This window comes from Podarcis erhardii (genome assembly GCF_964252035.2).
Source record: "Podarcis erhardii genome assembly, chromosome: 2".
NCBI classification, from domain to species: Eukaryota; Metazoa; Chordata; class Lepidosauria; order Squamata; family Lacertidae; genus Podarcis; species Podarcis erhardii.
Genome location: NC_138498.1, coordinates 2,396,876 through 2,411,387, shown reverse-complemented (window position 1 = coordinate 2,411,387; position 14,512 = coordinate 2,396,876). Strand labels below are relative to the sequence as shown.

Sequence of the window (14,512 nt, the reverse complement as noted above, 5' to 3'; positions counted from 1 at the left end):
GGGCTTTGATGGTTGCAGAATTCCTTTCCGGCAGAAACTCCCTGCCAAAGGAAGGCTCACAGCAACTTTTCCTTGATGGCTTTCAGATACCCCGTAAGTACAGATCTGCTAAGAAGAGCCTTTTCCCACTGCCTATCCCTATCCCACTGGATCACATTCATTCAGTGTTATACCAGCTACACTGGCTCCCGGTGCAGTACAGGATTAGGTTTAAGGTGCTGGTTTTAACCTTTAAAACCCTATACGGTCTAGGACGCTCGTACTTATGGGACTGCTTCTCCTCATATGCCCCATGGAGGACCTTATGGTCCGCAAATGATAACACCTTGGAGGTCTGGGCAATAGATTTTGGGTATAATATTGAATATGATGCATGGTTAAAACTGTGGAATGAAAATTTAAAATTTGCGTGACATTAAAGTTTGCGTGACATTAAAAGAAAATGTATGAAAATGATGTACAGATGGTATTTGACGCCGGTAAAATTGGCTAAAGTCTACAGAATGAATAATAGAATGTGTTGGAAATGTGAAGAGAAGGATGGAGATTTTTATCATATGTGGTACTTTCCCCCCAAAACCAGAAGCATTTCTTCTTGGGTTGATGGGGGAAGAAATTGTGAAAGCAGACCAAAGACAATTTTTGTATGCTACAGTTGCGGCAAGAACTTTATTAGCCGAAAAGTGGAAATTACAGGATATACCAACGATTGCGGAATGGCAGAAGAAAATGGTGGACTATGCTGAACTGGCAAAACTGACTTGCAGAGTCAGGAACCAGGAAGACACAAAATTCCAGAGAGACTGGAGTAAATTATTGACTATATTAATCATTGTAAAAGTTTGAAGACACTATCAGGACTGAAATTCTGACCTTAATTGGATTTTAAGCTGTATTTTAACAGATTGTTTGATCCCATGTTTTTAATGTATTATATATTCAGATGTTAGCTGCCCTGAGCCCGGTGCTGGCCAGGGAGGGCAGGGTATAAATAAAATTTATTATAATTTATTATTATTCAATTAGTGGAAGTTCAGTTCAGTTGATATATAACTGTGATAAATCAGCACTGAATACCCAGGATGAAGGAATTTGCCTGAATTAATAAATCCTCAAGACGCAAAGAATAATTCTATTGCTAGGTCCATTGTTGGCCTGAATCCAGCCACATTCCCATCATTTGCTTATTTCTCAAATGTAGCAGTACTGAAACTGCTATGAACTCAGTCCTTAGATATTGCCCCTGAATGGCTCAAGTGTGCCTCTGAATGCCAGATGCTGGAAACTGTAAGTGGCGAGACCTCTGTTGCGCTCAGGTCATGCTTTCAGGATTCCCATTGGCATCTTGTGGGCCACTGTAAGATCAAGAACCTGGACTAGAACTAGATGGGTAACTGGACTGATCCTGCAGGCTCTTTTCATCTTATGTTCTGCACATACATTTTGGCTCATGGGCACATTGCACCATAGATTCTATGAACAACTTTTTTATCCAGTGTCACACTGAATTGGGAATGGTAACCTTAAACTTGCGCAAATGCAAAGTCATTTTCAAGTACACATATACGACCTTGGTGCAAAAAGGTGGTATTTCAGGAACTGATGAGATTATGGGATAGGGTTAAGCACATAAAGGATTATAACATCATAAGAAAGCACCTGTCACATAGATATAGATATAGATGATCTAGATGATAGAGATAGAGATAGAGATAGAGATAGAGATAGAGATAGAGATAGAGATAGAGATAGAGATAGAGATAGAGATAGAGATAGAGATAGATGAGGTTGCTTGAGACAACACTGAAAATTCCCTAGTCTGCAACTAATGTTCAGTGGATTTACTGAAAGAATGGTAGGTTTCAATAAAATGGCCAGATTTCTTTGAGCATGTCTTTTTATTATCTGGAACTACATTTGATTTTGATTTAAAAATATTTCTTTAAAATGAATTTTGGCAGCAGCAGGTCCTTTCTTAAGCCACCCAGTCAGCTTCTAAGAGGTACAACAGCACAAACAAGCTACTCCTTGGTCCTTTCACTGCGCTGGGAAGCCCCCAACCTTGAATAAATTGAGGTTCCTATTAGATGGAGTTGTTCAGCAGAGGCCAAATCCCACAAGATAAACAGCAGTGGGGAGAATTCCAAATAAAAACTGGCCAACTGTGCTATGTGTGGTGTGCTGTGTCCCTTTTGGCCAGTTCACCCCCACCCCCTTCATGGCAGCTCAAGTGCTGTTGGCCGGGGTGGGGGTGTCCATGGCCCTCCCCTTCTCACTCCACTAGGGAAGCCTATGCAGGCCACAGCTGTAAACTGGCTGCAGAGTCACTTGGAATAAACAAACTCTCCTGCCGAAGCCCTGTGGAGCCAGCCATAGGCTTCAATAAGCAAATGCATTTCTATAAATCAAGCCCTGGCATCTCTCTCCCTCTCTCTCTCTCTCTTGTCTGCAACTTCTCTCCTCCATCCCCCGCCCCGCCCACCACAATGTTTGGGTGTCACCTGTGACCCCCTGGCAGATGGTGGAGGGAGGCCCGCCCCTTGGCTCAGAAACTGTTGCAGCTGAGCCATCTGTCAGGCCACGGATGTCCCAGCTCCCAGCGGCTCCCGCTTGAAGCTCAGCGTTCACTAGGCCCCTGTTCAAGCAGTATCTCCACCCTGGGACCTGGGGTTGCTGCTGCTGCCGCCGCTCCTGAAACTACTGCGCCTTCTCACACTGGCTGAGGAAGGGGCAACAGGCAAAAGAGCTGATGCAGAGCTGGCAACACTTTGGACTGGTAGATGGGTTTGTCATCCTGAGCAACAGGTCTCAAGAATGTTGTTGCAGATCACTGGGTCTGCACCAGTCCTCTGGCATGGTTAGCATGTATTAACATGGAGGAAAGAGTTTCATAACTTAACAGCAACTGGAGGTTCAGTGTGGTGGCTAGCCTCCAGCTACAATGGGTTCTGCCATTCAAGGGATCATACAGACTGTTGTGCATTTATTTGGAGGTAAGCTCCCATTAGGGACGCGGGTGGCACTGTGGGTTAAGCCACAGAGCCTAGGACTTGCCAATCAGAAGGTTGGCGGTTTGAATCCCCGCGACAGGGTGAGCTCCCGTTGCTCAGTCCCTGCTCCTGCCAACCTAGCAGTTCAAAAGCACGTCAAAGTGCAAGTAGATAAATAGGTACTGCTCCGGCGGGAAGGTAAACGGTGTTTCCGTGTGCTGCTCTGGTTCACTAGAAGCGACTTAGTCATGCTGGCCACATGACCCAGAAGCTGTGTGCCAGCTCCCTTGGCCAATAAAGTGAGATGAGCGCCGCAACCCCAGAGTCGGTCACGACTGGACCTAATGCTCAGGGGTCCCTTTACCTTTAAGCTCCCATTAAATGCAGTGATCAAGTTCAGTTGTAATGCTAAGCCATGGGGGGTGAGCTGCAATGAATCTTGGATTTGTGCACTCCCACTTTCTCCCCTCTGCATGTGATGGGAGGACACTGAAATCTTTAAACGAACTACCATTTCCTATTACATCTGAACTCGGGGAAACTGTGGTTTAAAGTAACAGCTTAGTGCAGACAAGTTAGGTTCAAACCAGTTTCATGTGAAGACTGGTAGCCTGGTTCATGGGCATGGTGGAATACAGTAGAGACCATTGGCTTGCAGAAAATCGATCTGCTGGGATCAACTCACCATAAACATCTGGCTTCTATCTCCAACACAGGGTTGGAGACCACCTGTTTCCAGTCATTAGACAATATTGGTGAGTTACAGAGGGAGGAGGTGTCCATCCACTTTCCTCCAAGTTTTAGTCCTATTTCACATCTGGCCAAGAGCCATTAGAGGTAAAGGTAAAGGGACCCCTGACCATTAGGTCCAGTCCTGACCGACTCTGGGATGCTTTATTCCTGCCTGCTCCCTTCTCCCTGCAAAAATAAGGGTTGTGCACAGTGCTGTTCTTTTAGAAAAAGAGGTGCTGGAACTCACCATGAACGCCTCCATTGTTCTCTTATAATGGCAATGGCACCCACCTGAGAGGGGCTAGAACTGAGTTCCAGCAAGTTCTGGCTGAAACAAAGCCCTGGTTTCTTCTTCTTTATAGGGTTATAGAAATAGATGTATAAAATCCATTCCTTGTGATTCTCTCTCTTTCTCTTTCTCGTAACATTCTGTCACACTATCCTAGCAGGTCAGGAAATGCCAGTGTTGGAACCAGGAACTTTTGGCTCTCTGGGCTGAGCAACCTGATTGGAGCATTTTCCTGGCAGTCAAGTACTCAGAGGTGTTTCATCAGTCCTGTCCACCCAGGCTGGCCATTGGGCTCTCTTGGACAAGCTTCCTTGTTTGCACTGGGAGACCATGCCTGAGCAAGAATAGTCTTGCTGGCACTGGTGTGTTTCTAACTCTAACTTTGTGATTAGCTTGACTGTGACAGCCTTGACAGAGCAGCACAGCCAAGATGCTAGATGGACTCAGCTGTGCACATGGAGGGCAGCTTAGTTCTCCCGTTGCCCCCATTGGTCAATGGACTGGGCAGTGTGGCTACTTACGTTCTGGCAAAAAAGGAAAAGAATGCATCAAAAGAGGACATTATGTTTCAGAAAAAATTCATCTCCTAATACAGATGCAAATTTAGAAAAATATTCGTGTAACTTCAATAGAAATGCAGTACATCTCGGCATAGTAGGGAAGACTGTGACCAGGCAACCTGTGGGCTTGGTCCACCTGCTGCCCAAGTTCTAAATGTTGATTGCTGGCTTCAAGGCCCCTCCTGCTCCCACTTACCCCCACATTAAGGTTCTTCATCTTAATCTGGACATGGACTGCACAACCCTTCAAACAAAGCAGATTTGGGGGACCTGCAGCCTCCTTAATATTGTTGGAGTTACAACTCCCATCATCATCCCTGACCATTGACAATGGTGATGGGAGTTGATGAGAGTCGGGAGTCCCGCAACATCTGTAAGGCCACAGATGTTCTCCATCCCTTAAAAAAAGGATGCCTTGAGACAGTGGACTGTCCTCTGTAATGTTGTACACATGGCTACCCACAGTATGGGGGAGCATTAAAATAAGGAGTCAAGCAGTTTGGGAAGACAGCGGGCAGGGCTGGGTTTGGAAAAAATGGCTTTGCCACTTGGTCCACGTTGGGCAAAAGACTACTGCATTCTCCCCCACAGGTCCTACCAGACACTAGCTACCACATGGAATAGAAATGGGATCTCAGGCAATGAGTAGGAGTCCAATAGGACAGGAATTGATGGACAACATCGTTGCCTTTGGGACTCAGGACTTGAGGGGTGTTGGAGAGAGCAAATGGCAGGAAGTGTGACTCCTCTCCTACTGAAACATGGATGGGGAACCATGGCTCTCCGGATGTTGTTGGACTCCATCTCCCATCAGCCCTAGCCAGCATGGCCAATGATCAGGGGTGACAGTCCAGCAATTTCTGAAGTGCCACACGTTCACTTTTCCTGGCCATGGGCAATTGCCTCAGTGATGGTGGGGAGAGCGGACAGCAAAGGAGCTGAATTCAGGAACCAGGGGTGAGAGCGGGCTGTGAGAAAGGAACTTCCCACACCTTTGCCTTTCTATACCCATCAAACTTGTCAGGCATTTTGCTCGTGGATACAGAACACCTAGAATGTGGAGTCCTTCGGCCAAGGTCCATAGCAGGAGACAGTGTGCCTCAAGCGCCCCCAAGTGGCTGCAGGTCAGCCTGCTTTCATTAAGGCTATCTCCAGAGAACAAACAGCTTGCTGACGGACTGCAATGCTCATAAGTTTGGATATTTTCAGCATAAGGGTATATAATGGGAGTATTTGATATTATATCTGATTTCTTCATTTAAGATGTGACAACTTTTTGTTAGTTAACATGCTGTGGCATTTAATATTGGACCATTGGGAGAGTTTGAGATCTCAGATTTGATACCTACCAAAGTCAAATCAAACAGGCAATGACTACATCTCTAAAGTGCTCACATTTTGATTTGCCAGTGATGGGATGCCTTTCTGATGGAATACTGCTGGGCAGGCAAGATGGAGCAGAAGGTACTTGACTCCTTAGGCCAGAGGTGGCTAACCTCCAGTATGACCTCACTGGAAGCCCATTTATCAGAGGGGAAGAGGTCCAAACCAGTCAATTTTGGTGGCAATGGCAGAATAAAAATAAAATAAAATAGATACAGTGTTGGGGGGGGGGGGCAGGGTGTGGAGCTGGTTGCCAGGGCTTGCTCAAAGTGTGACACTTTGGAAGCAAAACCCCTTTGGCCCTGCTGCATCTTTCACTGCCTCACACCTGATATCTAGGGCAGGAGGATGTGGCTTGGCCAAAATATCCTAATGGGGAGGCCTGATGAGCCTAATTCAGCCTGTGTGTTTGGAGGTTCCCCACTCTCGTCCGGAGCATTGCGGAAAATTTACCGTAATACATGATTACACCCAGTAACCTTAAGGGGGTAATTTATGCATCACCAGGAAAGGAAGACCACGAAATTTGAAGGCACTTGTTTATATGTAAAGTTGCCATTTTGGAAAGAACTACTAACAAAAATACAATACATCACACCATAATAGGAAAGGCTGTGACCAGGGGACCTGTGTGTCTGCCTGTTTGGTTCGCTCTCCAGGTAGTAACTATTGATCGTCACCTTCAAGGTCACCCTTTTTAGGGTTATTGGACCAGACAACCTCCTTCAAATAGTGGAATGTCTTCCGTCAACCTTTCAAATATTGTCTTTAAAGGAGGATACTTAACCACCCTAAGCTGTTCAGTGTTGCTTAGAGTGTTGCCACAAGAGCTAGATCAGCCTTCGAGGACCCAGTGACAGATCAGGGGGCTCACTAGAGTACTATTTGCCTGGAGGACACCATCAACCCTGGACCCACCCTTGCTGAGAAATGTTGCTAGCATTCTTGACTCTAGTTTGGCTGCCTGTGAAATTTCTTGGGGGTAGGAACCTCCATTTTATACCAAATTTTGCCTTAGATAGAAGGATACGACTACCAGTGGTTCCTAGAGATGGTGGTGGTTTACTGGCTTCAGTGTCTCAAGTGACGTGCCTCTAAATACCAGTTGCTGGGGATCAAAAATGTGGAGGGTGCCCCAGGGCATGTTCTCCCTGTGGGCTTTCCATGGGCACCTGGTTGGCAACTGTGAGAACAGGAGGCTGGATGAGATGGACCTCCAGTAAGGCTCCTCTTGTGTTCTTATGTTGGTGGGATAGAAAAGTTTGTTTTCCCCCAGTTGTTGTTGTTGTTGATGATTGTTTCACTTTCCATTTACATTCTCCAGGTGTTTTTTGTGAATCCACCTTGGACTGTGCTTTAGGCAAAATGTGGAGTCACTTCTGGCAGAGTTTTACTTGGAGCATGAAAGGTGCTCACTGTCACAGATGAGTTCCAGTCACAAGACCTGTTGCACGCTCCATATGACTTAGGCAAACAAACAGAAAAAAATGTTCAATCGAAAGATGAAAGGCTATGTAGAGCAGCTCCCATACAAATGTGGTTGCATCATGCAGGCTGCATCTGGCCATTCAGGATGTTTTCATACTCAGGATCTTGTAGCATCATGGGGAAACCACATAAGCTGTGGCTATGTACTTTTTCCCATTTCCATAGGTGGATTTATCCCAGGTATAAGTCTGAATCCCCAGGTTGTGGCCCCCAATTTTCAGTTGACACCTGAAGAACAGAAGATTGACATTTAATAATCATGCTACTCAAACCTTCAGCTCTTTCTTTTGAACCAGACCACAGTTCCAATCAGAAGTTCCACACTGGAAGAAAACTAGTTCTTATTCAAGTCAGCTTTGCATTGCCACCAGCACACTGCTTTCCCTTTCCCTCTTTCCCTTTCCCTCTTTCCCTTTCCCTTTCCCTTTCTGACAGACTGGTGCATGTGGAATCATCAGCCTTACAAAAAAACATCCAGATCACAACTCAACATATTTCCAAGACACGGATTGTCCTGGACTGTGAGACCTGAACATGAGCAGAACCAGTCATAAGACGGCTGCAACATCTACAAACAGTAAGTCAACTTATTCTATGTCTGTTTCTCCTCCTCCATGTCTTTCTTCTTCTTTGCCCAAATCTTTTTCATATCTTCTCAAAAACTTTCCCGCTTCTTGTATGTCCATCAACTTGAACTTTTTATTCTTGTAAAAAAAGGAAATCCCTTCTGGGAATTCCCACTTGTACTGTATTGTGTTTCTCTTCAGGGCATTTGTTAGTTGTCTGTATCCTTCCCTTTTGCGCAGAATCCTGATTGGAATTTCTTTAAAGATAATAATTGGACGACCTCCAATCATTAACTTTCTTTTGTAGCTTGTTCTTAATATTACGTTCTTCATTTCAGTAGAATTAAATATTACTAAACAATCGCCAGGGATTTTTTTTTACTTAATTTGTTGCAGTTTCCCTCTTATTCTAAACGCACTTTCTATTGTGTATGCTACTTGTTCTTCTTTTATTTCCAACCATTTTGCAAGTTCTTTAACCATTTTTTCTCTTATATTCTCATTTGCTTCTTCTGCAACACCTCTGAATTTTAAGTTGAGTTGTTTCTGACGCATTTATGTCATGGCTAAATTGTCCCATATTTGATCTTGCATTTTATTTAAATCTTTTACTTCTTCCTTTAATTTTTCTGTTTCTTTCTTTTGATCCCTCAGTTCTTTTTGGGTTCTTTTATTGGTTTCTTCAATTATTTTTGACTTGACTGTCAAATCTTGTATCTTTTTAGAGAGTTCTCCTACAGCACTTTCTATTTTCTTTTCTTCCTCTATTTTTTATGATCAAGCAGCATATACATTTTATGAAATAAAATACTGTTCCTGAGCCACCTGCCTTGTCCTCTCTCTCAAATTTTATCTGCACCCTCCTCTTGATCATCTGTCATCTGAACTAGCAAAGTATTTGGCTCTCCATTCCAAAGGCAGGAGACAAACTCCATGCTTGCTTTGCAGCCTGCACAGCAGGGACTAGATGCCACAATTAGTACAGCTGTGCAAAGGACCCCCAATGCAGTTCAGACTTTGATCAGTGATCCTAATTAGGCCCTGATCCAATTAGGAACTGATTTGGGCCTTGAACTGAATTGGGGTACTTGCACAGTCCTAATGTCTAATTAAGGGGTTTAAACTGTAATAAAATGTGGTTGGTGCTAAGGAGTGCAGGAAGAGGAAGAATAATAGCATTGTAGAGTTGGAAGGGACCACGAGAGTCCTCTAGTCCTACCCCCTGCAATGCAGGAATCTTTCGCCCAACGTGAGTCTTGAACCCACAACCCTGAGATTAAGAGTCTCATGCTTTACTGACTGAGGTATCAGTCTGGGCAGGAGACATAAGGCAGAGGCTCTTCCTTGCATCTTCTCCTTCTCCCCTCTTTGCCCAACAACCCTCCTTTTGGCAGTTGACCTGATCTGCAGTGACCCAGACCAGACAAAGCCGGATTCAGGATCTGGAATCTGTCTGGACTAGTTGCACAGTCCTAATCAATACCCACTCAGGATGTTGCAATGATTACAACTTTGCATTGATTTTTACAAGGGCTTTTCTTTTGCTTTTCTTAAAAAAACAGATTCTGTTATCTGGCCCAATTAAGCTCATTTTGGGGCTATCTAAAAGAATTCTACTATTGTGTTTTAGGTTTAGCTAAGACAAGCTTATATTGTTTGTCTGTTGATGCTAGGTTTACATGCTAGGATCAGTGATAGTTTGTGCTGTTTTGTTTTATAAGTGTGTGTGAATAAATCATTGAAGATATACTCTTTCTTGGGTGAACTACCATATTGGCCCAAATATAAGCCACACCCGAATGTAAGCTGCACCTTTAAAATTGGAGGGGGGGGGAAAGAAAAAATACCCAAATATAAGCTGCTCCCTTCCTCACTGTTCCTGGCTGCATACTGGGGGGGGGGGGAGCGGTGCTGCTTTGCTGGTGGCCTTTCCCCTTCCTTCCTCGCTCTCTCCCTTCCTGGTCTTGGAGGAGAGGATGGGGGTCTACGCGCAAGGTAGGCGCTGTTTGCCCCATGCTCCTGGCTGCATACCGTAAGATCGTGAATATAAGTCACGATCTTTTCATGGTTGGAATTTGGGGGAAAAGTGAGGCTTATATTCAGGCCAATATGGTAAGAAGCCTTTATAGTCTCTTGGGCTGTCTAAAAGAACTGCAGAAGTGGCCTAAACTGTGCTGAAGAGCAATTTATAGAGGAGAGGTCCAGTGCTTTTTTCTGGTGGTACTTAACAGTATGCAGTACCGGCACCTATTTTTTTAAAAAAATCTTGTGGTCTATCTACCTTTCTATATTGTTAAAACCAAAGAAACAGAACTGAAATTGGAAAGCGACATCCACTGAGCCTCAAAACAAATCTCCCCTTCTCACTTTTCAAAAAATCATATATTGCTGATTTAGGAACTGTATCTTTAAGAACTTATTTTGCATTTATAGTAATGAATTAGGAACTGCAGCTTTAAGAGCTTGAGCTTGCTCTCCCCTCCTCCTTCCCTTTCCCTTTCCCTTGCATGCTATGGCGGGTTTTGGGGGACACATTGTACTTCATGGTGAATACTGGCTCCCTTTTTTCTAAAAAGAACACAACACACTGGAGAGGTCTATAGACACAAAAGTTATGTAAATGTCCTGTAAATGTCATTATACTCACACTTTTCCAGGCCTAGCAATGAAACACAGTGAATAGAGTCCAAATTCAAATTCAGGGCTGCTTCCAATAAAGGCTGTTCCAACCTCCTTGTAAAATCCATCCCAATTGAACTGCAGCCCCAACACATCTGGGTATGAGGTCCACTAAACCAGAAAATGAAAGCACCAGAAATTAAGGAGGCTATTTAAAGACATGGGGGCGGGGGGAGAGAATTTTGCAATGTTAAGCTGTGAAAACTCCCCAGTTCTGAGGATATGAGTATTTGTGTTGATGGTGGTACCTAAAAGGTCTAGCATGCCACACCTCCAATGTTTGGCAGAAGAATACAGGTATACTTTTTTTGTGAGAGTTGAGGGGTTTATCTTATGGGTAAATGAGGCTAGATGATTGTAATGTGCTCTGCATGAGGTGCAGATAAAGTGGGTGGACGGACTGCTTTTAAAGGTAATTTGGAAATCACTTAGATGCTTGTGGGGGCACATGGTCTGAGCAGATAACATCTGTAATGTGCCAGCTGCATTGGTTACCTGTTTGTTTCCAGCCTAAAAAGCCCTAAACTATTTGGAACCAAGTTATTTGAAGGACCTGGCACCACCAGGTAGGGCTGGGATTGTCCCCTGCCTGAAACCCTGTTGAGCCACAGCCAGTTGATGTAGACAATACTGAGCTAAATGGACGAACTAAATGGACTCATGAGAAGGCTGCTTTCTCTGTTCCTATGGCCAACTGTACCCAGGTAAACCTGCCCAGGCCTTGAGATTGCACTCAGAGGTCTTATGCACAGGCTGGCCATAGACAAGAGACAGACAGCCTTTTTGGTGCTGATGGATCTACATTTTACTGTTCGGAGGTAAGCTGCCTTGAGATGCAAAGCAGCCATATAATATTTTGGAAAAACTAAGTCAGAATATGTATTCCCTGTGCTCTGTTCCTCTTTACCGTCTCTTGGTGTTCAGAACATAACAAATTGTGACCTTTCAAAGGGGAGGCACCCTCTGAAATAGGTGTTCTAAGAACAGAGGTCCCCAACCTTTGGGGACTCAGGAACACATTGTAAATCTAAGGAATTGCCATGGGCACCACAACATACCCATTTCACAGAAGAAAATTGCCAGTGCTCAGGACTCCCTCCTCGCAAAACACCTAACACTTTCCCCCAAAGAGTGTTATTTTACAGATAAAAACAGCAGGAAACTTCTCTATCACACAATCCCCCAAAGGAGTTTGTTTTAATTAACATAATAGGCTCGGACCTTGGTGGTCATTAGAGGAGATGCCTGAGGTTATCCTATTGCCCACAGGTGCGAAATTCAGGACCACAGCCTAAGAGAGTTCAGTTAAATGGCAGAATGAGTGGTTTGAGCTTTGCTATAGGCAGCAGGTGAGTCTGGCATCCAGCATTTTCATTCCCCCTGAAAAATATGCTTCTTAGGGATCATCTCATTCTGTCACCCAACCCTAGGTGGCAGTGTAAGGCAGTATTTTGTGGAGAGGCACCTCCAAATGAAGCCCTTTCTTGTTTACTGCTATATATCAGGCACATAGCTCCCTGGACTAGGAACAGGCAGCAGCGGCTGGTTTACTGGGGCAAATGGGCACTGCCCCACCAACATCTGCTCCTTTCTGTGGCACTAAAATAAATTTTCTAAAATGCTTGATCTATGCGTGGTTCTGTTATTGTTTACATGGCTATGTGTTAATTTGTACATAACTTATGACAAAGTAATAAAAATTAGAAAAAAAACCCAATGTTTGCAGTCATTGAGGTAGAAGTCTGTGTCTCATTTTAGCTGTTATGCAAAATTTATGGATTTTTTTTTTAATGGAACTTTCATTCTCCAAGATGCCTTCAAAAAGTCTGGAAGACTGTAGCCATTCCCAGTGATACTCACCGGACCATCATAGTTGTAGCTGAAATAGTCAATTATACCCTGCTTCTCCAGCAGATAAAAACGAATCCAGTTGTGGAATCCAGATACTTTTCCTTTCTTGACTTCCCCTAAAAAGTAAATAACATTTTCCATTAATGGCTAGTAAATCCTGCTGCCACTAAATATGGGCATTTTAAGTTTACTTCTGGGTGATGAGAACAACAAAAGGAAAATATGTATTTATCTACATATATACATATGCAGCAACAGATGTTGTGGTCGGGCTGCACTGCTCAGCCAACCTGGTTGCAGAGGTGTGAAGTGGCAATGAAGTCAGTGCAGTGCAACTGGGCCAGCACACTGACATTGCCACTGCCTTGCCCCTCTTCTTCTCTTTTTTTTAAAAAATAATATTTATTAAAGTTTCAAAAATGTTACAAAAAAGAAAAAGAAAATAAGAAAAATACAAAATACAGAAAAATAAAAAAAATTAAAAACATTTCAATCTTTCCATGTCTTGTCTTTCATTTACTTATTTCCCTGACCTCCTCACACCTCCCTTTTTTGTATTCTAGTTCAATTAGCAGTTTCAGCAAATCCTTTCCATTTTTGCTTTTATCTTAATAATTTATCTTAATATATTGTAACTTTACATTCTCACCTATTCATAATCCAATTTTACCTTATTCTATAACTTTACTACTAAGAATTTGCGTTACTTTGTTTAACCTTATCTTGCCGTAAAACACCTTGAAACTTAAAACTTAATGCTTATTTATACATAACTCCTTATATCATTTCTACTAAAGCCAGACAGTTTTATTCCAACATTTTCCCTAATATTCATTAATTTTACACTAATTCCCCAAATTAAAAAAATTTCTTTATAGACTTTCCAGTTTTCATCCAACGTCCCTTCTTCCTGGTCTCGGGTTATGTCAGTCCTTACTGTCCATTCCATTTAGTCCATCAACCTGGTAGTCTTATGTCCGAGGCTCTTAAATCTCTTCCATGCCCCTTCTGCAGATCTTCTTCTTCTTGTTTATACTCATTGAGGAGTAGGTCTCTGGGGGATTTCAGCCCATAATTATCTCCATCTCCCCTCATCAAACCAGCCCATTCCCCACAGTCCCACTCCCCACAGTCATCAATATAATCCAAAAAATATTTAACAACATATTTCAAAGTCCCTCCAAGTTTAAAAGCCACCTCAGCTCCAGACTCCCACAGGCCCATTCCAAATTCAATCTTCCAAAACAACGGCTTATGCTCCTGCAGGGCCTCAGATCTCTCCATTTGTATTGCTTGAGGTACCATCGCAACCTCTTCCATTATCATCTGCCCTTGCATTTGCACAGTCAAACCAGTTTCCTGAGTTGGACTCTGTATAGTTTCTGCGTCAATATTCCCTATTTGTTCACATTCCCTGACTGCAACAGTCATCAAATCCAACTTCTCATTCATCAAATCCATCTTCTCGTGCAGCTGCTCCAACAAAGCACTCGTCTTGCAGAAAGCAAGCACCAAAACTTCCTCCAAACACATTTTTATTCAAGGTCACTGTCTGCTTCCACAATCTTAATCTTGCAGCTGTGAAGTCCCAAATAAACTGCAGCAACAATTTGACAAGCTCCCTCTAGAGGAGACAGTTTCTATTTGCATCCGTCTTTTTAAAGCATATCCAACAAAAGAAAGTTACTTTCAATTTTTAAGTATTTTGTTTCTTTAGAATGCAAAAGGCAACATTGGAATCAAATTGTTTCTCTCTTTTTTTTAGCTATCTGTCAAATGTTCCATTCACAGTCAATGGACGTCTCAAACAATTTCTGTCTCTGACCCCCGTTCCCAGGTTTGAGACGGTGGAAACTTATTTTTCTTTACTCCCTCTCCTGCAGACTTAAACCGTCAAGTTGGGGATTTTGGTGGTTATAAATGAGGGAAATTTCGACCTTACAAAACAATTTTCCAGGCTATTAGCTTACAAGG

General features: G+C 43.3%; 1 protein-coding gene across 1 annotated transcript in view; it reads right to left on the bottom strand.

The window, feature by feature from the left end:
* Positions 1 to 6,479: 6,479 nt before the first annotated feature.
* The window catches only part of ENDOU (endonuclease, poly(U) specific), a 46,674-nt gene continuing 38,641 nt past the window's right edge, over positions 6,480 to 14,512 (bottom strand). The window contains exons 7-9 of the mRNA XM_081851793.1: positions 12,548 to 12,654; positions 10,656 to 10,798; positions 6,480 to 7,670 (exon numbers count right to left, since the gene is read on the bottom strand). Coding sequence (XP_081707919.1) covers positions 7,556 to 7,670; positions 10,656 to 10,798; positions 12,548 to 12,654 — 365 coding nt within the window. The 3' untranslated portion in view covers positions 6,480 to 7,555. The remainder of the gene's footprint in view (positions 7,671 to 10,655; positions 10,799 to 12,547; positions 12,655 to 14,512) is intronic.